Source organism: Molossus molossus, unplaced genomic scaffold (genome assembly GCF_014108415.1).
Source record: "Molossus molossus isolate mMolMol1 unplaced genomic scaffold, mMolMol1.p scaffold_m16_p_2, whole genome shotgun sequence".
NCBI classification, from domain to species: Eukaryota; Metazoa; Chordata; class Mammalia; order Chiroptera; family Molossidae; genus Molossus; species Molossus molossus.
This window is the reverse complement of record NW_023425355.1, coordinates 135,089,994-135,116,972: the sequence shown is the minus strand read 5'-3', so window position 1 is coordinate 135,116,972 and position 26,979 is coordinate 135,089,994. Positions and strand designations below refer to the sequence as shown.

At 42.5% G+C, this 26,979-nt stretch overlaps 1 protein-coding gene across 2 annotated transcripts in view; it reads right to left on the bottom strand.

Moving 5' to 3' along the window:
- SH3KBP1 (SH3 domain containing kinase binding protein 1) overlaps window positions 1-26,979 on the bottom strand; it is a 361,419-nt gene that overhangs the window by 90,950 nt on the left and 243,490 nt on the right. For both annotated transcript variants that reach the window (XM_036271031.1, XM_036271032.1), the window contains 2 exons: window positions 16,147-16,222; window positions 1,158-1,252 (listed from right to left, as the gene is read on the bottom strand). In XM_036271031.1, the coding sequence (XP_036126924.1) occupies window positions 1,158-1,252; window positions 16,147-16,222 (171 nt within the window). The remainder of the gene's footprint in view (window positions 1-1,157; window positions 1,253-16,146; window positions 16,223-26,979) is intronic.

Sequence of the window (26,979 nt, the reverse complement as noted above, 5' to 3'; positions counted from 1 at the left end):
ACCCAGCCAAGGTATGGCTCAGTCTCTTAAAACATACAACTCTACAGCCATTTCTTAAAGGTTTCCTTGATTATAAAGGTAAATCAAACCGATCATTTTTTTGGACACACTTAGGGGTGGGAAATGGGGGGGGGGAGGCAGGAACCACCATGGTCCATTCCCTCTCAGTAATGGCCAGAGGCAGTGGAGCCTACCTCCCATGCTAGCCCCCTGTTCTTTCTCCCTTCTCCCTGCACCCTCCACCCCTCCACCTCTCCAGCCCTGCGTGAGTGCAGACAGCCATGATGCCTGTGCTAAAGGGATTATGTGTTCCCTGCCACTCACCTGGATTGTTCATCGTAAAGATTGTTTTTCCTCATAATTGACCGTCACAAAATTCCTGTACCTCAGAGAAAAGGTCATATATTCTAAGAATCGTTTAAATAATTTATATTTCAACCATCTACTTGGTGAGTACCATTACATGAAAGCATAAACAGTACGTGGTCCAGGCCCCATGAAGCTGCGTCACTTCACACAGATTTTACAGCTCTCTGGATGTTTACAAGACTCTGCCCGTAGTGATAATAAAATCGTTCAACCTTCTTAGCCCGAACAAGACAGACAAAATTCTCTCAGGCATGCTACCTGTCTTTGATCTGAACAGTAAACATTCTTTTAAGTATTTTCTGCCTGTGAGGCATGACCTACCTTTTTATTTTTAAAAATGTATCTTTATTGTTGAAAGTAATACAGATGTCCCTCCTTTTTTTCCCCTGCTGACCCTCTCCTCCCCAATCCCCGGGTCCCCGCCCCCCACCGCCTTCTTGGATACACCTTGACCCAGAGCTTTGCAGCCAGGGCCACTGTGCGGTCCAGGCTCTCCAGCCATGCAGGCCGTCTTCTGGGTTAGCCTTTGTGGGACAGACATTTTCTGCAGAGCCGTGCAAATCTACGCCTGGCTCCAAGGCAAACAGAATCTATTTTATTTTTAAGTTCATTCATTCACCTGAATACACTGGGCTTTGCCTGCTCAAGAGAAAAGATGCAAGAGTCTTCCTGAGGAATTCAGGACCATGAAAACCTAGAGTTTCAAGAGCTAAAATGAAGCTTGTCCTATCCAGTCAACGTGTCAAAGCCGTTTCCAGTTTAGAAGGCAGGAGGGGGCTTTCGTTTACCTTATTGATGAGAGTGACTATATCCCCTTCTTTGATTGTCAATTCATCATCATTCTGTGCCTCATATGGAAATATTACTTTGCAGTAATCCTTGGCTGTAAGAAGAAAATAAAACAACCTTTAAAATATTTTATCTAATGAGCTAGCCCAGGAGAAGATATTCTCCATCACATTAACTTCAGGGAAAAGCACACTTACAAGATAGGATATAACCGCTGCATAAAGAAAGGGTCACCCTCAGAAAAGCACCGAAGACTGCTCGTTTTGGGCTCATGCATATTTATTCCCTTCATTTTTGCTCCTTACAAATCACATGACGTCATGAAATGCCACTGATGGCTTTGCTTATCTCAGGCAGAAAAGCAACAAAGGTTTCCTTGGTCTCAGGAAAATAGATGTATATATTTTACATATGCTTTAATTTATATACCATTTTATATACTCTCCGCGTGCATGCAGACATAATCTACAAAAAGCAAGGAGCTTAAAATTTGCCCCCACTATCTCCTTCCACACATCACTAAATCAGAAACAGGGTATTTGTATATGTTGCAAAGCTGACATGGTACTCAAAACAATGAAAAAGACTCATTATGGTGCATCTGAAGAGGCCGATGTTGATATATTTATATGTAAACATGTGTCAACCACAAATAGCCAACAAATACTGACCAAATGTTCTTTACGCACACATATGCCATGGCCTCTCTATGGGAACCTGCTTGTTTATAGATGGGGCTGTTCATCAGAGAGGATACGCCGCAGCCCTCGCCAAAGAGGAAAAGACAATAAGGCCACTCAAAATCAGTTCAAATATGTCCTGAATTCTATGCCTTTGGAAGTCTGTCTGATATGAAATCTCTATTTACACAAAAGTAGCAGTTTAGAAGGCTAAAATCATTCATAAGGTGTTTTAAGACTTAGAAAACTGGGGTTTGGCCCTGGCCAGTTTGCTCAGCGGTTAGAGCGTCAGCCTGCAGACCAATGAATCCTGGGTTTGATTCCTGCTAAGGGCACGTACCTCGGTTGCAGTTTGTCCCTGGCCCTGGTTGGGGTTGCGTGGGAGGCAACCAGTCGATGTGGCTCTCTCACATTGATGTTTCGCTCTCTCTCCCCCCCTCCTTCCCTCCTAATCTGTCTAAAGATAAATGGAAAAATTTCCTTGGGTGAGGATAAAAAAAAAAAAGAAAAGAAAACTGGGGTTTGAAGACTCAGTACAGAAAGTAGAAAGAAAAAAAATCAAGTGAAGTCCTGTCTACTGGGACAGGCATTTATTATTCTGAATCAAAGTCAATGGTCCTAATGGCTTTAAATGGCCTTAGATAATCCCCAAAATTAGGCCAGTTCTTGCAGACAGATCATAACCTAGAGCAATATACAATATACGTAAGTATCAATGATATTGTCCATACTACGGTTTGTATCACTGAAATGTGTTTTTTATTATGGTTAATGTCACATCAATCAAAGAGTGATATATAAAATAAAGGCAATAAAAATATGTAATACAGATACACTGTGGTCTAGAGTTGGTCTAGATAAGACAGAGGCAGGAGAAGGGGAGAAGTTAGTAAGAGAAGGACTCACTTGGTTCCTATGTAGATGCTTTTGCTTTCTGTCCAGTGGCCCAATATATCAATTACCTCCCCTATTCTAGTGTTGGAAACCTGCGGTCTTAGGTACTCTGGGCCCCCGATGTCTTTTGCTCATTAACCGTGCTGAGGGGGACTAGTTCTAAATCCTGTCAATACTACTTTGCCTTAAGATTCTGAGGCCTGCCCTGGCTGGTTCGGCTCAGCGGTTAGAGCGTCAGCCTGTGGTCTGGAGAGACCCAGATTCAGTTCCCGCTAAGGGCATGTACCTCAGTTGCAGTTTGTTCTCGGCCCTGGTTGGGTCGTGCAGGTGGCAGCCACTCGATGTGTCTCTTTCAGGTCGATGTTTCCTCTCTCTCTCTCTCTCTCTCTCTCTCTCTCTCTCTCTCTCTCTCTCTGTCCCTCCTGCTCTATCTGAGCAAAAAATGCAAGAATGTCCTTGGGTGATGATTAAAGAAAAAAAAAAAAAAGATTCTGAGGCCTGCCCTGGCCAGTTTGGCTCAGCGGTTAGAGCGTCCGCCCATAGACCAAAGAGTCTTGGGTTCAATTCCGGTCAAGGGCATGTACCTCAGTTGCGGTTCGATCCCTGGCCTTGGTTGTGGTTGTTCGAGAGGCAACGAATCTATGTGTCTCTCACATTGCTACTTCTCTCTCTCCCTCTCCCCCACTCCCTCCCTCCCTCTCCCCCCTCCCCCTCTCTATCTGAAAATCAATGGAAAACTATCCTCTGGTGAGAATTAAAAAAAAAAAGATTCTGAGGCTCACACAGTTACCAATATTCTATCTCTCTTTAATTAGTAATAGCAAACCTCCCAAATTCTGATTCAGCCAAATGTTCTAAAGAGAACATGTTCTAATGTTAAGTATCTTCAAATTGGATAATGACAGCTCCTTGCCAATTTTCCTATTGACTATCTAGTGTAATATGACTACTGACTACTCAACCTTAAAACTTACACCAGTGAAACAAATACGGTATTATTGAAGAACTGCCTTGCAGAGTCCAGCTTTCAGGATAATTCGTTGGATTGAAATCATGGAGACATTTTACAAAGAAGATAAGACACCCGTGGCCAACAAAAAAAAGGAACGAGTCATATTTCTATTCTTTTCACCAAAAAAATTAATTAAGTGTGGTAGACATTGTTAGTTACCTTCCCAACAGCGATTCCACATCCCCTTCCCAGTTCATAGAATCCTAACGTGTTCAGGCATTATATTCAGGAATAGGGACCCGTCCCACAGTCCTAGGAATGAATATAGTAGTACATCTAGACAAATAGTATTAATCTCACTTCCCTCTGAAGGTGATTGGTTTAGGGGTAAGCACGTGATCTACTTTCAAACAATGAGATGTAAGGAAATCTACTTGGGGAGGTGGGGTGAGGAAAGCTGTTACATTTTGCTCTCTGCTTAAAAAAGAGAGACATGAGGAAAATAGTTGCCCCTGCCTTTCTGCTTTCAAAATGGTCTCAACCTTGTTGGAAGACACACGATGTTGGGCACTCGGGCAGTCATAGTTCAATCGTGGGAGAAACACCAAGAAAATCACACTCTGGAGGTGACCCCGAGCCCTGACACTGTTGAGATGTCTGTCGAATTAACAACTTCAGAAGGCCTGTCCCTGATCTCATTACGCAACTTAATAAAACTCGTACTGCTTATCACCACTTTGTGGTCAGGTCAATATTTATCACTCAAAGCAGAAGGCACCCTGACATGAAGAAACTCAATAGAAGAAAGAGGACACTTCCAGTTATCCCCTCTAAGACACTTGGCTCTAATCTCCTACTTCCAAAGCCCCTTCTTATCCATCCTTGTCATTCCCTTTGCCCCCAGCCCTTCCCTTGCTGCCTCAGGACCTGGTCTATTAGTAGGAGGTCAACAAATGACTATGGAATTGACTTGTAACCAACATAGTGACAAAACATTTACAAGAAAGTATTAGCATGCCTTTGAAATGTTTCACTAGGCCATTTTGTTTTATGCCCCCCAATATCCCTATTAACTAAGGAGGGCAGGTGAGCCCCTATCTTAAAACACAAAAACCAACCACCACCACCACCACAAAAAACACTAATTTTAATGGCATATCATTTATATACCATAAAATTCACCCATTTTAATTGTATGGTTCGAAGATTTGAATTAAATGTATACAGTTGTATAGCCATCACCATAACTTAGTTTTAGAATACTGTGAGGCATTAGGAATCATCTAGAAAGGACCAATTTTATTTTTTTAATATATATTTTTATTGATTTTTTTTAGAGAGAGAGGAAGGGAGAGAGAGAAACATCGATGTGAGAGAGCTACATTGATCGGCTGCCTCCTGCATGTCCACTACTGGGGCAACCTGGGCATGTGCCCTGACCAGGAATTGAACTGGGACCTCTCAGTCCATGGGACGACAATCAATCCACTCAGCCACATCAGAGGGGAATAGGAAGGACCAATTTTAGATAAAAGGAGGAGATACTGGTGCCAGTGGCTACTGTCAACCACCACGCTCCATGCAGCAGGTTCCTGCATGTCTTGCCCCTCTTTGCATCCCTAGAATTGACACAGGTCCCACTCAATGTTTTTTGATTCCCCAGTAACACCTATAAAGCGGAGCAAACTTTGAGGGACAGCAAAGTAGGAGGAGAGAATTCTGGGCCAGGAATCAAGATAATCCAGACTGGGTTTGGTTCCAGCTGAGCCATCTTGAGCACACAACCTGAGAGAATCATACAGTAGCTCCGGACCTCAATGTCCTCAGGTGAAAATGAGAGGCCGGCCAAGGGGGGGTAAGAGGAGAGTTTGGTTAACTTCAGTAGAAGACTTTTAGTAAGCTTAAACTTATTCCAAAACTCCAATATAAAACAACTAAAAACAGACCTGTTCTTTTTTTTTTTCTTTATTGATTTTTAGAGAGAGAGGAAGGGAGAGGGAGAGAGAGAGAGAGAAACATCTATGAGAGAGAACATCGATTGGCCGCCTCCTGCATGCCCCCCACTGGGGATTGGGCCCACAACCTGGGCATGTGCCCTGACCGGGAATCGAACTGGCGATCTCCTGGTGCGTGGGTCGACACTCAACCACCGAGCCACACCGGCCAGGCCAGACCTATTCCTTAATTAGAGAGTGAGGCTGACCCATGTCCCACCCAGGTCTCTAAAAACTTCTTGGTGAAACACTGGAGGCTCCAAGGAGCAAGCTGGGCTAGACCCAAGTCCCTGCCGGCTCTGACACTGCATGGCACTAGTCACAGGCATTACAGCTCAGCACGCTCCAGACCACATATGGCAACAATCAACCTCACACTTTAAGTTATTATGATATATTAGAAAATAAGAATTTGTTTTTACATCTGAGGCATTTGGGCCCTAATTCAGCAGTACTGGAAAATAAAAACATTCTGTTGGTTTGGATGTACCGATGGTTTTAAGATACTCAAAAATAAGTGTATATGAAAAAAGGTATTGACTCTGAGACCATGATTTCAATTTCATAGTATATGAAATGAAGATGTTCCCTATTTTAATTCAAAAATGTATTGAGTCACCACCATGAAAACGATATTGTCAGTTCTCGGGCCTGTGAGATACAAGTCAGTCCAACTGCCCTGCACCCTCATATGGAAATGACAACCTAATGCCTGAAGAAAGACAAGGTGGGGGGGAGGACAGAAAAAAAAAGACAAATATGAATAAGCACTAAGTCACTATGATGCAATATTGTTGTGGTGTTTCAGAGAAAGGCAAGATTACATTCAGGAGAGAGTTCACAAAAGAGAAGGCATTTGATATGTCTTGAAAGAAGAAGATAATTCCATATCCTTTTGGACATGAGAAGATATAAATATCAAATGAGTAGCAGACAGAGATGGAGAGGAAAGGAATAAAATTCACTTTGGGATGCAGGCATTTTCCAGCTATTCATCAATTTAATTAGTCTGAGAGCAAACAGGAATGAATACACATGTGCACATAAAGAAATAGAGGCAGCCCAAGCCAGTTTTGCTTAGTGGTTAGAGCATCAGCTCTCGGACTGAAGAGTAGTGGCTTTGATTCTGGTCAAGGGCATGTACCTTGGTTGCGGTTCGATCCCTGACCCTGGTGGGGCCATGTGGGACACAACCAGTCGATGGGTCTCTCTCACATCGACGTTTCTCTCTCTCTCTTTCTCTCTCTCCCTCCCTCTCACTTTATCTGAAAATCAATGGAAAAAAATACCCTTGGGTGAGGATTAAAAATAAAAAACTAAATAAAAATTTAAAAGTAAAGGTATAATTTATCCAGTGATTGGGATTATTTAGTCTCTAGTTTTTTCTTTAGAAAGATTTAAAAAATATTAATGAATTAGCATAAGACTGAAAACCTAGGTCAGTTCTTAAGCTTTTTTTGTCTTAGATTCCTTTAAGAATCTGATAAAACACAGTCACTCTCTCTTTCTAGAAAAAGAAAAAAAACATAGACATATTCAAAGGTGCAGAGAAAATGTGTACAATATCAAAAGGCTCAAGGACCCTGAAACACTTGCCTAAATTCAGATCAAGATAATTCTCTGTACTAATTAATGATTGGCTTCCAATTACAGAAACTTGTTCTATCAAAACCATCAAGAGGTCCATTCATGATTCATGCCCCCCCCCCAAAAAAAACCACTTTATTTCAATCTCTAAATTTCTGGAAATTTACATGAGATTAAAAACAGACTGTTTAAGGAATTGAACTCACATGCCCACATCCCATGACTCCTTTCAGTTGGTTTTATGATCTATTCACATAAAAACAAACAAACCGACTTAAAAAAATACCCTTAGCTTAAAAAAATAAAAGCAAAACAAGAAGAATAAACATATCAGCAGGCAGTACATATATACACACACCAAGTAAATAAAATTAAATCCAGGAAGATGCTCTGGGCTCAATTTTAGGACACAAAGATCAAAACCCCATGTGTCGCCCAGCCAGTATGGCTCAGTGGTTGAGCGTTGACCCATGCACCAAGAGGTCATCATTTCGATTCCCGGTCAGGGCACACGCCCAGGTTGTGGGCCTGATCCCCAGTGGGGGGCATGCAGGAGGCGGCCAATCGATGTTCTCTCTCATTGATGTTTCTATCTCTCTCCCTATCTCTCCCTTCCTCTCTCTCAAATCAATAAAGAGAGAGAGAAAAAAAAAAAAGTGTCGCAGAGTCTGGCAGGAAGCCTTCCAGAACTTTCAGCAGAGATGGAAAGTACCAGGTCACAGCTAGAACTCTTTTCTTTTGGGTTACGAGAATAAAATTTTCAAGCTCAGTGGTGTCTACTTCACCACTTCTTTCATTAAACTGACAAATACTGTCTGAGACACTACTGGTTCATAATCCCTTATCCAAAAGCCCTGGAGACAGACTTTTTCAGATTTCAGAAAGGAAATATTTAACACATACCATGTAATATATCACATTCTCAGCTGGGGCCTGGGGCTGCACCCAACCATCAAACACATTAAAAGTCTGCAACAAATGAATGATTTGTGATCCCAAATGGAATAAGTAAATAAATACTATACATAGTTCGTCCAGGATATTGGTCCAGGACAAGTTTTATTACCCAAGTGGTCAAACTTTTTAGTTTTCTCAATTTTTGTATTTTGGAATTGCAATAAGGGTATGGACTTCTATCATGTTCTGGGAAAAGAGACTAAGTTAAATAAGACTAGTAGCTGGTTCTCAAGGAGCTTATCATCAAGGAGAGGAGATGGGGCAGGTATAGTATACACAGAGCTCTTGACAAGGCAACAGTGAGAAAAGGATGAGAGCAATGTGTTCGGCTTAAAATACCGGAGTATCAGAAATGGGAAAATCATTTCCCAAAGGAGGGACTAAGGGTCCCTTCTTGGAGGAATAAAATGGCACTGGGCTCTGTATAATGTTCTAGGACTTTGACTAGAGGAGCAGGAGGGGGGGTCCCAACCATTCCTGATGACAAGGATGCTGTAGAGCATCTGTTCCTTCTATGCCTTCCCAGACCCCTTCCCTTGGGATCCCAATCAACAGGTTTGAAAGTCGAAGAAAGAATCCACAAGCTCCCTGGTAACTGTCCTCAGCATGGAGGCTTAAGAAAAATTAGTCTAGGGCAGTGGTTCTCACACCTGAGTGGGCATCAGCTCTAGGTAGAGGACTTGTAAAAACAGAACCTCCAAAGTTTCTGATTCCCTAGGGCTGGGGATCTGCGTCTCTACCAAGTTCCAGGTGCTGCTGCTGCTGCTGCTGCTGCTGGTGGTCCAGGGACCACAGTGTTAGAGGTACTGATCTAGCCATAGGTATCAGCAAAGATTCAATGATAGAAAGGAGCAAAACAACTGTGAGGATATGGAGTGTGGACCAGTGTGGTGGTGGTGCTGGGGCTAGAGGTGCTGTTGGTGGTGCTGGGGCTAAGGGTGCTGTGTGATAGATTTAGATGGGAAGTCCAGTCCTCAGTCAGAATCTGAGGATCCGGGGCTAGTGGGGAGGGATGGAATGAACACTAGGTTTGTTATTCAGTCAATAAATATGATCTGAGTGTCCACCGTGTGCCCAGGGGACAATGACAATGTCTAGAGATATTTGTGGTTGTCACTGGGCAAGAGGAGGTGGTGTTATTGGCATCCAGAGGTGAAGCCCAAGGATGCTGCTAAACATCCTATGATGGACAGCATTGCAACAAAGAGTGATCTGGTCCAAATGTTAACGGTGTCAAGTAGAAAAACCCTGATCTACACTTAAATCCAGATAGGGAAGCAAAACACAATGCATATGACACTATGTAGTCAACTCCAGTCCAACGCCTTCCTTCATGAAAATGCTGACTGTGACACAAATCACAAGGCCACCTCTGGTCTTGGATCCTGTTGAGAATGTGACTTCCAAATTATTTTACAACTATGAATGATGCACCTTTTATTCTCTCACTTTAAAAAAATGATTTTTTTTTAAACAAAAGAAGAAAGAAATCTGACAAGCCTTTGTGTTATCTAGTACGGAGCTGATCACAGCTCTTGTCAATGGCAGCTTCTCCTGCTCAGATGAAGGGAAGCTCTAAGTCTTTGGGAGAAAGGAAATCTACAGATCACAGAAAGGAATTAGCTTTTCTCCTCCAAGAGGACTGTATTTGAGATCTAGGTCTTCAGCAGCATGGGCAGGCTGGGCACCTTCACTGGAAGACCCCCCCCCCCACTCTGAATCTAGACAGCAAGGTCTGTGTTGTGGGCACTTGATGAGAGTACCTCATAGGAAAGGGAGAGAGAGACCCCAGAGACACAGAGCCTGGGGGCTTTAGTACATATCAGGTACGGGAGGCACTAAAGTGCTGGGTAGGAAACACAGTTCCAATCAGATGTGCCCAAATTCCCAGGCCCAAGAATGAGTGGGCTTTAGGTAAGATCAGTGAGAGAAAAAGCCCTGTCCTGGAAAAAGAGAATAAAGAGCTCCCAGGTAAGGCTGGGAAAAGCCAACATAAGGGAGCTGACCCTTTTTTCTCCTAGTTAAACATGTGGTGAGAAAGCAAAAATTAGCTCAGGCTGAGAAAGGAAAAATCTGCCCAGCCATCCGTGAGGCTGGGGCAACAAACGGAGATCCAGCCAGCTGCAAAGTGGACGGGAAATAGTATTTCTCCCAAGCACATGCTGCTGCTGTAAAGGGTCCTAACAAGCCTTCTCTCAGTGACTACTGCTTTCTCTTTTTTTGTTTTTAATACTCACCCTACAACACGTTTATTGATTTTAGAGAAAGAGAGGAAGAGAGGGAGGGAGGGAGAGAGACACAGAGAGAGAGACATCGATCAGTTGCTTCCCACGTGCACCTCAACCTGCGACCTAGGTGAAATCGAACCTGCCACCTTTCAGTGTATGGGACGACGCTCTAGCCAACTGGGCCACCCGGCCAGGGCACTACTGATTTCTTATTCCCCAGGAAAGTTTGTCCTCTAAACCACAGAATATCCAAAACTTTTTGATATGGTATCAGTAAGAAAGAAATGTTCCATTCTTGGCTGAAGGAACGGAATCACTTTGACATACAAAAGCAGCCTTGAGCCCAGCCAGTGTGGCTCAGTAGTTGAGCATCGTCCCACGCACTAAGAGGTCCCTGGTCTGATTTCTGGTCAGGTCACATGCCCAGGTTATGGGCCTGATCCCCAGTGGGGGGCATGCAGGAGGAGGCCAATCGATGTTCTCTCTCATTGATGTTTCTATCTTCTCCCCCTCTCCCTTCCTCTCTTTCTAAAATCAATAAAGAAAACAAAAACGAAAAGCAAAAGCAGCCTCGATTCCTCACATAAGTGTAGAGCCTTATGTAAGGGGCTCTGGACACAGTGGTGCATATCTATCTTAACTTGGTGGTTCCCAAAGCAGCAGGACCTGGGTCCCCCTGGCAGTCCAGGCCTGATGTTGACCCCTTTCTACACAGCCCTGCTTTGCTTTGAGCCTCTCAAAACACTGCTTCATTTACATTTCACTTCAGCACCCCTCCTCTAATCTGTAACTATGCTTTGTTTTTTGTGCGGTGCGACGCTCCACAGGTCCTCCTGTACAGTCAGTCTTCTTGGTGCAATGAGCATTGCAATAAACCTGACCTTGCCAGACAAGCCTGATTGGCTCTCTGTCAGAATGGGCTAGAGCAGGGGCTGGAAAAATAAAGGATCTGTCAAGCCCACCAGTAACCACCACTAAGCCCTCAGAAACCCCAAATAAACTTGAGGGCCTTATGGGAATAAATATGTCCTTCTCCTCCTGGTGACTGTGAACTTGAAAAGGAGACCCATGGTTACCATGCAGCTTCTACAAGACACTGTCCAATATAGAGCCTGGTAAACTGTAAATCATTTCTAATTATTCATCTGCTCAACTACAATTTGTTATGTGCCCTCTGAGTCCCTGTTTTCTAGGCTATAGGGTGGGACTATCAAGTAGAAGCCACAGCACCCACCTTGAGAGACCAATGATAGCCACAAGTCACCATGTGTCACTATCATAGGGGACAACTCAATGAAGCAAGTCAATGAACAAAGTGATTAGAAATGTGGTATGGTGTCCAGTGACGAAGTGAGGGGAGGTTAGGCAGGAAGGTTTAGCCTTTGTCCCCTAGTCATCATTTATTCAGAAGCCTGATCTGCCTTTGTACAAATTCTATCAAGAATTATCTTTTTCCTAACCCATCTGCTCAACTGCTCTTCTGAATCTCTAAGACTGAACTGTTAGTTCAGAAAGATGCTAAATAGTCCTTTCTCTGAGCTATTTTTTTTTTTTTTTTTAGCCCACAGAGGCCACAAATCTGCATCACTTGTAGTAAGGAAGAGAGAAATTCCAGATGTGGTGAGCTGGAGGAACCTTGGGGCACTTCACTTATGAATATTTAGACAGTTTTCCTCTTGTTATGAAAATTATGGCAATCTGTTCCCCAGCATGTGTTTCAGATGAATTTCAATATCATAAAAGCTTTACTGGGGAAGGGGAGATGGTGTTAGCTGTTCAAATAAATCCTGATCAGCTGAGTTTCACTTTCACTCAGAAAATACCAATTGACATGAACATTTTTTGAATCATCGTAACTCTTAGTCCTGATGGGAGTTTGTATTTTAGCATGCTAAGGAGGCAGCTGTGTAGGCGGGAGCTTGTCTCCTCTGTACTGCTGGGCAATTTTTGACATACGTTTGTCTTCCAACCAGAAGGACGGAGGATGCACTACTCCCAAGCTCAGGGTTATTTCTAGTCGTTGGTCAGCACCCTGTGTCCTTCTACCTGAATATGGGTGTTGCATCAAAATCCAGAAGCAGCAAAATATTCCAAATGGAGAGGGCTTTTTAGTGGACTGCAGTGCCCCCTGGACATCATGGAAGAATAATTACCCCAGAATTTGTTCTCTAAATGAAAGCCAGACTGTATGTAAGGGGTGAGATTAGACTGCAGAAATGCATTTTCGAAGTACATGAAAAATGTTGGCCAATAAACATCCCTCAAGGCTTCACTGACAGTGATAATTCTCCTTCCTGACCTACTACCCCCTTACACGAATATTTAGACCTGTGTCCAATGACGTCATTTCATGTTCCTACTGAACTGTTCACATCTTCCTTTTGTCTCTCCCATCCGGCCGCTCAATTCTTGGAATGCAGAAACCTTTCATTCTGAATCATAAAACTTTTGGAATTGAATCAGAGGATGAAGATGCTGGGAGAAACCTCAGGGGTTCTCTCTGATACAACCCTCTGACTTCACAAACAATACGGACAATGAAAAAAATTATGTGCTCAAGGCCACACAGCTAATAACAGAATTGGTCCTAGGATCTGTGCTTTCTGACTCAGCCAAAACACATCACCCAGCCTCTGTAAAAGCCCTCTTCATTAACCCACCCCCACACCATGACGCTTCCATAGAGCCAGGTGGGTGGCCTTAGTTAAGAGACATGTAGGAGTGAACAAGGCATGGGGTAGAGTCCTTCCACATGCTTAAAGGAACTGAGCATTTGAAAATGTATTAACATCCAGGCCCAGGAAGCCCGTCTTAGATCCCAGAATAACTCTCAACCTACACCATCCAATTGGTGGTCACTAGGAACATGTGGCTATTGAGCACTTGAAACGCGGCTACTCCGAGTTGTGATGTACCATACATGTAAAATACACACTGGATTATGAAGACTCATATGAAAAAAGAATGAAAACATGTCATTTAATAATTTTATATATGTTATATATGGAAATGATAACACTTGGGATATTGAGTTAAGTGAAAAAAAAAAAAATATATATATATATATATATATATATATATATATATATATATATATATATTTTATCCTCACCCAAGGATATCTTTGTATTTCTCTTCAGATAGAGTGGGAAGGAGGGAGAGAGGGGGAGAGAGAGAGAGACATTGATCTGAGAGATACACATTGGCTGGCTGGCTGCTACATGACCCCGATCAGGGCTGGGGATGAACCGCAACCAAGGTATATGCCCCTGACCAGAACTGAACCCGCAACTCATTGGTCCAAGGGCTGATGCTCTAACCACTGAGCAAACCAGCAGGGCAAGTAGATTATATTTAAATTAAGTTTACCAGTTTCTTTTTTCATTTTTAAAATGTGGCTACTAGAAAATGTCAAATCGCGTATGTGGCTCACATAGTGTTTCTATTGGCTAGCACTGCTCTCAAACACAGCTAACCCCCTCCCACCTAATCCTTCCAAAAAGATTTAGCCTCCTTCCCACAGGCATTACAGAGAGTGAAAATCAAGGACATGCTCTTGTCCTAAGGCTAGTTTCTGAGACCTGAGTGTTAGACACTTAAGCATGCCCTGCAGACTGTCTATTTTGGGCCACATCTTTACAAGTGACATTCAGGTCCCTCCTGCTCAGCCTACCCGCCCCCCCCCTCCTCCAAATAACCCATAAGTCACCCAAGGTCCTATTTACTCTGGACAGGGTTGAACAATCTACAGGGAAGTTCTCTTTCCTGTCCTATTAAAACTCTTTTCCATTACAAAAACATTCTCTGCTCCTCAGATTATTATTTCTGCAAACACGAGTTAGGTTGGTGAAGGCCACTGGTTGTCACTTGTCATGAGGATACTGTCCTAGGGACCACATTCCAATTTCCTTTGAGGTTTGCTGCATTTTCCCCTTTTCCTTTTCCTGCCTACTGCCCACTCCATCCATCCAAGCAACTTTCCCAATAACCCTGATCAGCGATAAACTTGTTAACAGCCATAGCTACAATATGAGCAGTTGAATAGAAGGAAAGATGGGCTACTGTCCAACAATAGCAATGTTTCCAAAATGGTTTAACTGTCAATTCTTGAAAAAAATTTCAGGACTCTTAAAGAATCTCAAAGATTTTAGTGCCTAAAGGTAGGTTTAGCATGATAAGCCTATAACCTGCATGAATAAATGCAGGGCTATTTTCTCCTTAGGAATACTTGTAAGCTCAGAACAGTGTTTCTCCAAGTGTGGGCCTAGACCAGGAAGCAGTAGCACCTTGGGATGTGTTAGAAAAGCACATTTCCAGGCCCCACTCCAGATCTATGGACTCAGAAATTCTGGAGGATGGGGCCCAGCAACCTGGAGGGGGCATATCTCCAGAAGATTGTGAGTACCTTAAGTTTGAGAACTGCTGAATTATACTATTATCCAGAGTCTGTACTATTAACAGATGAAAGGCATTTAGGTTCACTTGAACCTTAAATACTAAGGCAGGGGCTCTAGCATCTCCATCTATATCATCATGAATTTATTTATCTAATCCACCATTTTTGGCTTAGCCAAGTCCTATAAATTCATTTTCTTGTGTCTAAGGCAGTATCCCTTATTTGCTCCCCAAACTACCTATTTTGCACTACAAAAGGAATTCCTGGTATATTATTCTGCAATTATAAGAACAAATCTATACTTGCTCTTACATTAATCTTAATTATATATGTATGAGATATCGTCTCTCAATCTTTGGCTTTCCAAACTAGATTAGTAGTCTGTCTGCATTATCCTCATAGGAAAACCTGAAGCCAAAAACAAACAAACAAACAAACAAAACCCACAAAAACCGTAGAAGGAATCAAGTACTTGTTTCTGGGGAAAGACACACTAGAGCACGTTCAGAATGCTCAGCTATGGGAGGAACGACTAAGGAAATGGACAGTTGCCTGATTTAGCAAATACAAACACAGGATGCTCAGTTACATTTGAATTTCAGATCAACAACCAATATTGCATGGGATGTACTTATCACCCCCAAATTATTCATTGTGTATCTAAAATTCAAATAGAACCGGGCATCCTGTGTTTTATCTGGCAAGTCTAGAATTGGGAAAACTGACCTTTGGGAAGGTTCTGGAGAGACAACTGTCCTCAAATATATAAGGGACTGTTAGGAAAATGGGCCAGTATCAATATAGTCTCAGAGACTAGAACCCGTGGGGAAAAATCATAGGAAGAGGATACTGGTTGAGGGATTCAAGCAGAGATGTGCTGAGGATGCTGGCAGGAAGTCAAGGTTTGAGAGTGTTGGCTGAGTGGCTGGCTCAAAGATATGTCCTCTCTGACTTGAACGTCTGTGAACCCCTGAATTGCTTAAGTTGTCATTCTCTAGAATGTCTCTGCCTCTGGAACTATGCATAGTGCCCTGGGTAGTAGCACTGGCTCTGCACATGGGTGAGATACACAAGCAGGACAGAACCACATTTCATAAAGGAGACACCCCCACCCTCAAGAGCTCTGAATCTAACTGTGTCTCTACTTCTCTGGGACCCAATGAAACGCATTTGTGTGCATTTTATCTGATCTGTTGAAAAAAGCCATTACGATTATGTGAGGATTTTATCCAAAGCATTTCAATTATTTAAAAACCTTGAGCTGCTTTCAAATGTAAAATGAACACATAAGGAAACTCACTCTTTGTCCTGCTGTCCATTTCTGGTTTTGACGAGTCTGGAGTTGCTGTAGCTGGAGGTAACTTCTTTCCAATAGTCTGAAAAAGAAAAAGAGGATTCTACTTATCAAAGTGATTCTCGTCATTAAGCAGAGGAATAAAACCAAGATCACAATGACGATATGCTCACAACTGGTTCTGAAAGCCGCACACTTAAGCTTTGCACCGCTCTGTGCATTGGTCTGAACCTCAACGACAAACAAGCGGGAACATCAGGTAAAAAGGGCATTCAGTACCTTTTGTTCCCATTCTACTTTGAAGTTCTTATTAAAAGGTTGATTATAGTTAGCAAAGAAAATAAATACATGTCCCCTCATTTTATGAGCAGCTGACTAAATCTATGGAGACACAGCACCTGGCCCAGAGGAAGTGCTCAAGCGTATCTACGTCCTGGCCGATGTGGCTCAGTAGGTTGAGTGTTGACCCATGCACCCAGAGGTCGCCGGTTCGATGCCCGGTCAGGGCACATGCCCAGGTTGTGGGCCCGATCCCCAGCGGTGGGCATGCAGGAGGCGGCCAATCGATGTTCTCTCTCATTGATGTTTCTATCTGTCTCTCCCTCTCCCTTCTTCTCTAAAATCAATAAAGAAAAGTAAAATTTTAAAAAGGTCATTCTTTAAAAAATAAAAAGAGTATCAACGGAGAGGAAGAATAAGAATGGTAGTAAGAGGGAATGAATAAAAAGAGAAAGCGAAGAATGGGATTAAGGACAGACAAACAGATGGACAGGTAGAAGGACAGGCAGAAACCAGAGTGTCCAGGGCAACTGTGCTTTACTGCATCCCCTTCTAGCCCAAGGAAAATGACTACTGATACCAAGGAAACAGCTGTCAAAACCAAGGAGCGGGGTGAATCAACCTCCCCAACAATGAAGGGTTTCCCCAGTGAGAATTCCAGCCACTGGGAAAACCAAACACATCTGCCCTTTGGACACATGAAGAGGAATGAACTGCATAATTAAAAAACCGGCACAGTGGAATGTTCCTTCAAATAAAACTGATTCATCACAGTTTTTAATTTGAAAAATGTCTTCATGCTTCAAATGTTGAAACTAACATTAAATATGAATAAATCACAGAAAGAGGATAAGATAAATCAAATCCTCAGTCCCTCATGAATTTTTTAAAACATTTGTGACAGAAAGCCTTTATATTTTACACGGTGACATTTTTATTTAGTGCCGCAGGGTTTTCTATATATTAGATAAAAAATGAAATCCAAAATATTATGCCGCCCCTCAACTGCTGCTAAGTACTCAAACTAATAACATTTTGTGATTTCAAGGAAACATCAAGGAGAAAAAAAGCCTGATGTTATTCGGCCATAGGTTGAATTTGATGGAAAACTGTTCTTAGAGTTGAGAAATCAGGAATTGACAGTAAAAATAGATGCTCTCACAGCATCTATTGTCATTCGCATTCCTGTTCACACTTCCAACAGCATCCTTATGAATCTCCTTGGTTCTTTTTTCCCCTTTTGGGGACCAGAATAAAGCATCACTATTGTTAGAGCATTAGCAAGGATGAAAGAACAGCAATTAATACTTTAGTTATTACTGACAGGGGAAAGAAGAAATCAGTAAAACACAATAGTGAACACTATGTCCAATCCTGACTGTCCTGGAAGGGGGAGAGAGGGAGGGACGGAGGGAGGGAGGGAGGGAGGGAGGGAGAGAGAGAGAGAGAGAGAGAGAGAGAGAGAGAGAGAGAGAGAGAGAGAGAGAGAACACGCGCACACCAATGTTTGGACTTTATAGCAAATGCCTTCCTTTAGAGAAGCCTTCGCAGGTTGCATATTCTTATAACTTCCCCTTATTTGGTAACAAAACGAAGTACTGCCCATCATGTCTAATGTCCTAGTTTACCAGTCTGTGCAAGTTCACAGACATCACATCAAGGAAAGCCACTGGTTAAATCCACTTACTTCTGTACAGACACAAGAAAGCAAAGTTTGCTCTGCTCCTTTTTCTCACTATTTCAGAAAATGCAGCACAATGGCCTCTGTGTGGATCCCAGCAACAGGGGTGATGGTGAAGCTGATACTGCACTTACCTTCCAGGGATGCTGGACCTTAGCTTTGTCCTTCTTCATGGGCTATAATTGAAGGTCTAGAGTAAGGCAAGTCCCTCCACTCTTAGCCTGGTCCTCCAGGTGTCCCAGAGATGTGACTTATTTAGCTGTTTCTCTTTTCTCTAGACTCAGAGAAGTCTGGTTCCCAAACCAGCAACACCAGCATCACCTGGGAACTTGTTAGTAAAGCGAATTCCCAGGCCCTGCCCCAGGCTTTCTCAATCAGAAACTCTGGGGACGGTGCCCAGCAGTCTCTGTCTGAACACACCCTCCAGGGGATTCTGATGCACGCTCATGTTTGAGAGCCACCGACCTAGATGTAGGAGGAATTCCCGTAGTGCTAACCAAATACCTTTCCTTGGATTAACAACTCGGGTGCCTATTCTCAGACCTAGATAAATTATAAAACATCTTTTCACTCTTCTTCCTCCCTCCTCTCTCTCTTTCCACCTTCTTTCTACCTTCTCTATTTGTAACTGGCCTAAGAACTTGCCATTGCTACTAAATGAGTCAGTTCAGGAAGAAAATGGAGTTTAGTAGAACAAGCAATATGACAATATCACTCAGATTTTTTTTTTTAAGTGGGGAGCATAGGTAACCATGAGGCTCTTCACAAAAGGAGAACTGAAAGGATGAATGTAGAAATGGATGAACAGACAGAAAGATGGTTTTGAACCAAAAATGTGAGACTATATCTAGCCTCTCTGGCTCAGACTACTTCAAAGGCCAAGTAGGCAGATACCCATGACGGTACTAACCTTCAGGGAAAGTCACACCCTGCTGCTCCTTCTGTGTTTCCCTTAATTGACCTCCATGGTAGAAGACTGTGTCACACAACGACTGCTCCTGCCCATGAACAACCTGTAGTGCTCTTCTGTCATTGTGTCTACGCCAACACCCCACACATTTCCAAATACCCCATTCGAGAACCTCCATCCCCTGCTCTTCTACTAAACAAAAGAACAAACACAAGGGGCAGTGAAGTAGTGTTTTCCCAACAGGCTTCTAGCCTCTCCTTCCTCTGAAAACATCTTTGGTCAATTGAAATGAACTGAACAGGTCCCCGGTTTTTAAAGGGCATGCACCAGGAAGGCAATGCCTTGCTCCAGCACACACACAGATCATGTATAACTGAAGGTCAGCTACGATGCAGGCCAAAGTGAACAGAACAATCTGGGAATCATATCCACACATGTCTCATCCATCCCGCAGGCAGCGAAGGAGGATGTGAGGCCTGCAGTGGCTGTGGAAGAGGGTTCAGGATCTCCACTTGTGCCCTCCTCAGCAGAGCCCCCAGTTCTTGTCCTCCTGGGTGCCCGTGGCTTATCCGGGACAAGCACTGGCCCTGCAGTTAGGGGCTGTATCGACACTGCTCAGGATACAGCTCTTGTACCTCCTAGGAGATCTGTCCATTGTACCATAGGCCATCTGAAGGAACAGACTTTCAGGCTCTGCTCCATAACTCAGCCCAACATTTCCTATTCTCTTCAGTGCTGTGGCTAAAGACCCCTAGCACCCATATCCACATGGCTCTGGTCTGCCTGGCCCCCAACTTGCAAGCCACTGTTCAGTCTGGGAGTGGAAGTATATATGGATGTCTGTAGAAGGCGGAAAGCTCTACGAATAGACGATGGCTATCAATCTACTTCCACACACAGTGATCGCCAGGCTGCTGTCAACTTGTGTCTCTCCTACCACATCCTAATCTAGAAATAAACAATTCCAAAAATTAATTCCTTTGAATATTTAATACCAGAAGTCCCTCTCCTATTACCTCTCTTGACAAAAGTACTCAATAAAATGTGGGAAATTTTCATATATACTTCTAGCTCTACAAGATCTGGTAATATGGCATCAGGACAGATAACCCCATATGATTTCTGTAAGTGGGACAAGTATTTTTTTTTTCCTTTCTGTGCCAAAATGAAGAAGCTAATGCTCAAAGGAAAGATAATCACTGAATTCGTGTCCAGTGGAATCCAGTTCCCTAATGACTAATGTGTTTGTTTCTCTTTGGGACTGCTGGATCCTGAGAGGAGAATCCTGCTCAAATCAAGTATAAACTCACTCCTCTGACGTTATTCTAATTCAGATGCAAACTCCCTCGAGTGTAAAAAAAAGTTTCAATTATATGGCAGTGCTAAGGAGAAGGAAGTTTAAGTCCTATCTCTGAAAGTCTCCTCTCCAAGAAAGAATACTGCACACATTTGAATCACAAAGGCAACCAGGTTTGATGTGTAGGGGAGCAGGGCCAGGATTGGTGAGGCCCCCTGGCAGATCAGGCTTTCAGACGGCTATTCTAGAAGAGAGTGATCTTCTGAGAAACTTTATGTAGACATTACTCAAGGGCTCACACAAAGCCAAACACAAGAGATGACTTTTCAAAGCACTGGCAAAATATGAGATGAAGGATGGCTTTTTGAAGGCATTCCTTTCACTCTACTAGGATCTGACGGGACTCCTTCCCTTTCTATTCAGTACAGATTTATTAGTGCCTGTTCCATGTGAAGCAGGGCAGCAGATGAAAAGGCAGGAGGATGCTGAACACCCCTTGAAACACTAAAACCGCAATTCATCAGTGCCTCCAGAGAGGTGTGTTGAGGGGTTCCCAACCATTCAGCGTGGTTATTCCAAATCCTAGTCATATACAGGATATGGAGCGATACAGGCTATAGAAGACAGTGATGGGAGGAGGGACAAAACAGTATTTTTATATGACCATATCCTCAACCTTTCAGCTTTCATTTCCTACCATATCTCAGAAAGGTACACAAAATGCTATTAAAATTCACTGCACAATTTTAATATTTATTTTCACATGCTCCTCTCATGAACACCTATGACTGATGGTACTTTGAAAAGTTTTCTTGGTGCTCAATCGGGAGCCATAGGAGCAGAGCAGAAGCTTCATGAACCAGCTCATGTCATAACCAGTGAGAACTAGCACAAAGGAGCGTCCCTACAATGGAGGGTCTGTGTGCTCTAATGGAAGATGTCTGCTCCCTGGGAAATTTACATAGCAACTGTCAACTCACTCGCCTTTGGTTGGCCTAGCTTAAACTATTTGATAACAACACAAGATATGCCAGAGTAAAATACAACTCAAAATTCTACAAATAAAACGCATGGTCCAGTAAAAGAAAAAATATATTTGTAGTTCCATTCTAGGGGCAGAGGTTACCTTTGAAATACCTAACCTACCACTATGTCAATTCCAACATCTCCAAGAGGTTCTGCTTCACAGTCTACGTGTAAACGTGAATATATATAAAACAATTTTTAAGTCACCTTCTGATTATGAAATTGTGCTTAAGACATTCAGTTATTCATGTAATATTTATTTTCCTGGTTGTCTTGAAAAGTTAGTGATAATTCAAGTTACATTAAAGCCTTTTTGTCCAATTGCAGTTAAAGACCTCGTTAGATTACAGCTGCTTTAGAAGCATTTGTTCACTGCATTACACTTAGACGTTTAACTGCTTTCTCCCTTCTTCTTCAGAAATAGTGTCCTCCTTGAAAGCAGGACCTAGATGTTAATTATTCTCTTATCTCCACAAAGTCAAGGGTCATTAAATGTTCGTTGAATGTAGCAGGGAGTCTGGGGATGCCATTCACTCACCCTTTGCCCTAGCAGTAACATCCTACACAACACAACAGGCAAATGAGGGAGATGTCTTCCTGACAAACCAGACCAGCAGGCCCTCTTGGAGCCCCACTCTTCGTTACTGTCATGTATCAGCTCTTTCCAGCCTGGTCGCTGCTGATAACACATTGTCTGAGATGTCTTTCTAGACCTCTGTTGTCCCTGACTTATTCTTTTGTTCCCATGCACCACCTGCCCGCCCCCATCTCCCACCTCCTATTAATGACTGGTTACCATTAAGAAGAAACTGATCTCAGCCACATTTCTGGTGGCTATCTCTCTGCCTATGACTTCCAAATACTCATCCTAGTCCACTCGCTCACATTCTCTCAAGTTCCTATCTATTATGGTCAAAGACTCTCACTTGGAGGGTTCATTATCATCCAGGTATGTACACACACACACACACACACACACACACACACACACCATTCTCTTGTTCTTACATCATTTTCCAAAGTGTGTTTCCAAGATGTTCCACCAACCAACCGATCAACTAACCACCAAACCACCTATTCCTACAATCTGGTAAATTTGGGAAACACAAAATACTTGGTCTAATCCTTGCATAATAGAATATTAAAGGGCTCTGAGAAGTCCTATATTTACGTTTAATATTATCCTTAACATTATCTCTGTGTTCTCCAAATTTATCTGACCATAATTCCTACTTCTTGTGATACTTATGAATATATCATGAGAATGCGTAGTCTATGGAATAGTTGGGTGAACATCACTACCTCTACTTCCTAAATTCTCTTGGCTCATCCTCTCTGTCTCCTAGACTCATGACTTGGAACTCACCCTTGATTACCCTCTTACTGCAACTTCCCATATGAAACCCACCACCAAGGCCCTGCTTTCAGATCCATCCCTTCCTCTTTGACCCCAGCCTAGAGCCTTGTTACTGTCACAGGAATTATTTCAACAGTTTTGTAGATAAGGATCCAATTCCCTGATTCAGGGTGCTTTATTTGATCTCCCACAGACTCAAGTTTTAATCAGTCTCCACCATCACCCTTCACTATAGCTACTTCAAAGCACTGAGAATATATACAGTAGCCTCTCCTTATCCATAGGGGACACGTTCTAAGACACCCTGAAACCACAGACAGTACTGAACCATATATCTATATCTATATCTAATGTTTTTTTCCTATACATACATACCTATGATAAAGTTTAATTTATAAATAAGGTACGCTAGGACATTAACAACAATAATTAAAAACAGAATAAACTAATTACATCAATATACTATAAAAGTTATGTGAATGTAGTCTTTCTGAAAATACCTTATTGTACTGTACTCACCTTTCTTCTTTTGATGGCATGAGATGATACAATGCTAATGTAATGAGATAAAGTGTGGTGAATGACATAGATATTTTTAGACCACAGGTGACAGCAGGTAAGTGAAACCACAGATAAGGATGGACTACTGTACCACTTTTTCTTTCTTTCTTTCTTTCTTTCTTTCTTTCTTTCTTTCTTTCTTTCTTTCTTTCTTTCTTTCCTTCTCTCTCTCTCTCTCTCTCTCTCTCTCTCTCTCTCTCTCTCTCTCTCTCTCTCTCTTTCTTTTTGTTACAGATGTTTCTCCTTTTCCCCACACTGGTTTGTACCACTTCTTTATGGCCATTCATGTAAACTGCCAAAGCCCTGAAGAAACTCGAGGATTTACTTCAAATTTACAATTGTTGCAACTTTCCATATCTCTCAATAGCTGGTACCTCTCTCCCGTGCTCTTAAGACTAGTAATAGCAAGCTTTCTCTGAATACAAAACACCTAATCCCATCTTAGACACTTCCATTAGGTCTTCCAGGGTTTACTCTTTTGATCTGTCCAATAAAAACTTCAGTATCTGTCATGCTACTAAACACGTATAGATGAAGTCTGTTTTATATTTGTGTATCACACACCCACTAGGAGACATGTGTATGCATTTGTGTGTACCAGTAGAGAAATGTATCTGAGAATCTGAGCCAAATTCTATTTTTTATCATGCACTTTAACTTCCGCCAGGATTTGGTTCCTTTGTTAGCATTTTGAATACCTCTAGAAACCAGGCCCTAAAAAATGGAAAGAACCATACAACACATTCACAGGAAGGGTAGAATTTTCTCTTTGTCAAAGCAAAATGACTTTCTGAAGGTTTAGTCGGGGCTTCCACTCATACTGGGAAATGCAGTGCTGAATTCCAATCAAAACCTGCTTCAGCCCTGGCCGGTTTGGCTCAGTGGTTAGAGCGTCCACCTGCGGTCCGGAGAGACCTGGGTTCGGTTCCCGCTAAGGGCATGTACCTCGGTTGCAGTTTGTCCCCGGCCCTGGTTGGTCGTGCGGGTGGCAGCCACTCGATGTGTCCCTTTCACATCGATGTTTCCCTCTCTCTCTCTTTCTCTTTCTCTCTCTCCCTCCCACTCTATCTGTACAAAAAATGGAAAAATGTCCTCGGGTGAGGATTTAAAAAAAAAACAAAAACCTGCTTCAGCACTAAATGAGGTGGTGTCTGTACATTCAGACAATGTTAAAATCACAGAAGGCAGCTCTTGAAACTTCTGGCCATATATGAAAATACTGTTTATATTGTACCCTGACTGTTCCTGAGAGAGAAGCCTCCATGCCATTTTGCTGTAGGATCACCTTAATCACAGGATGAACGAGCCAAAGTAAATTTCCATTTTGTATACCACTTTGGCAGAATACAATTCGCCATTATGCTTTAGAAGGCTATCTTCTGCTGTTATGACAGATCAAAGGAAATCTTAAACCTTCCTTCCCCCAGAGGGTTAGTTATACCTCTTCATTAACAATGTCTTCTTTTTTGATGCATTTGGAGAATTTAAGAGGAGTATGGGTGAGAGAGAGAAAGAGAAGGATGGTATGGCAGGAGTAAACATCATGGGGCCAGTTTGAGTTTTGTTCGTTCAGTGCTTTAACATCACACTTGCTGTACATGTGTGGACCAAGTCCTAATTGTCCTATAAAGTAGTTGCATGAATTCAATGAACATACAAAGACCCTTTCCAGATCTAAAATATTTTGACTTATTCTATCACAACATAGTCCAGGCTATTCCCCTTGCCTGGAATGGCATATCCTCTGCCAGTATATTTGAATCTCATCTCATCTTTAAGGTTCAACTGAAGTCCAGCTGGCTAAATGAAGCAGCATTCAGTAAGGTTTTCTACTGACATTCAGCCCACACTGACTGTGACATTTTTATGTGTATGGCATACTGGAGGATAAAGCTGCGTCTTATCAGTTTATCATTTTTCCTGTACACTTCTAAAGTGAAGGTCTAAAAGCCCCTCTCTCTCCTCCCTCCCTCCCTTCCTTCTTTCCTTCCATTCAGCATTCTTCTCTGGAACTACCATGAGCTGTGATCTATACTGGAAGCTGGGTATACAAAGATGAGATGGGCATAGTCCTGGATTTTTAATGAGTTCAAAATTTAGCAGCAGAGACAGAGTCATTAACAAAGCACATAGTGCAAAGGGAAAAACACTACAATCAAGGTGTGTATAGAAGAGAAAAAAATGAGTCATTAACAATTCTACATGGGAAATAAGCCTCATAGCAATGATGAGGCTTGAGTTAAACTCTGAATGATGGATAGGAATTGGCCAGGTAGAGAATGGTGGAAAGGGTATCCCAGCTGAACAAAAGCAGGAGTGAAGGTGAGCATGTGTGAAGGAGATGGGGGTTTCACAGCACAGAATGGAGTGGGGGTGGGGATCACAGTCTGGGGTAAAGGGAGGGAGATCTGGTTGGGCCAGGTGGCCAGCAAGGTAAGTTGGGTCCAATGTTACCGTTTATGCTTTATCTTAAAGACAACTGGTAGTAAGTAGAGGTGTAGCATGACCAAATTTGTGACTTTAAGACCAACGATCTGGTGGCACTGGGAGGAGAAAAGAAGAAAAGACGCGCAAAAGTCAAGAACATAATTAAGAGGTTGACAAAAGCATCCAACCAAGGTAGTGAAACTAAGAAATATATTTAGACTGCTGACCTATCCACAATTCATAGTCACTCCTGTTATAAATGAGCAATTGTGAATTGATTTGAATATAGATGGGGGGAAAAAACAAACTCTGTTATGTTCTTGAGTGTACATATAGGCATTCTACATTGGTACTGACAGCCAATGAATGATGTGCAAAGAACAACATTAAGTTCAGACTCTGACCAGAGAGGCAAGAGAGCTGGAGGCAGGGGCTCAGGAAGACATTGTGGGGAATCAATCTGGATGTAAGAAATCACAGTGAGCGTGTTCCTCAGTGTTCTGGTGCTGCTGTGGGGAGAGTCAGTGGGAAGACAGTAGGCCTGTGATCATTCTGAACAATTAGCTTACTGTTAAAACACCAATCGATCTATTTGAAAACAAAAATATTTGTTTTAAGAGAGACACATAAGCACTTGACACATGAAAAACAATTTTTCTAATCTGACAAATTTACAGTAAATACTTCAGTCAAATGTCTCCAAAAATGTCCTAACCTAGAAACAAAAATGGGAAATTTCTTTCCCCTAAAAGAAATCTCCAGATAAGCTTTTCTGTCCTTTAGAGTAAGAAAGGGAAATGAAAGTTTCAATCAGAAAAGAGTTAATACTTGGAGCAATGTTTGTTTTTAAGTAAAACTGCTACTTAAAAGGCCTAGAGCAGCCCTGGCCAGTTTGGCTCAGCGGATAGAGTGTCAGTCTGCGGTCCGGAGAGACCCGGGTTCGGTTCCCGCTAAGGGCATGTACCTCGGTTGCAGTTTGTCTCTGGCCCTGGTTGGGTGGTGCCGGAGGCAGCCGCTCGATGTGTCCATTTCATGTTGATGTTTCTCTCTCTCTGTCTCTTCCTCTCTCTCCCTCCCACTCTATCGGAACAAAAAATGGAAAAATGTCCTCGGGTAAGGATTAAAAAAAAAAAAAAAAGGCTAGTGCATACAATGAAATAGTATTCAGCCTCAAAAAAGAAAGAAATTCTGACACATGGTATCACATGGATGAACCTTGAGGATACAATGCTAAGTAAAATGTGCCAGTCACAAAAGGCCAATTACTGTATGATTCCACTAATGGGAGGCACTGAGAGTAG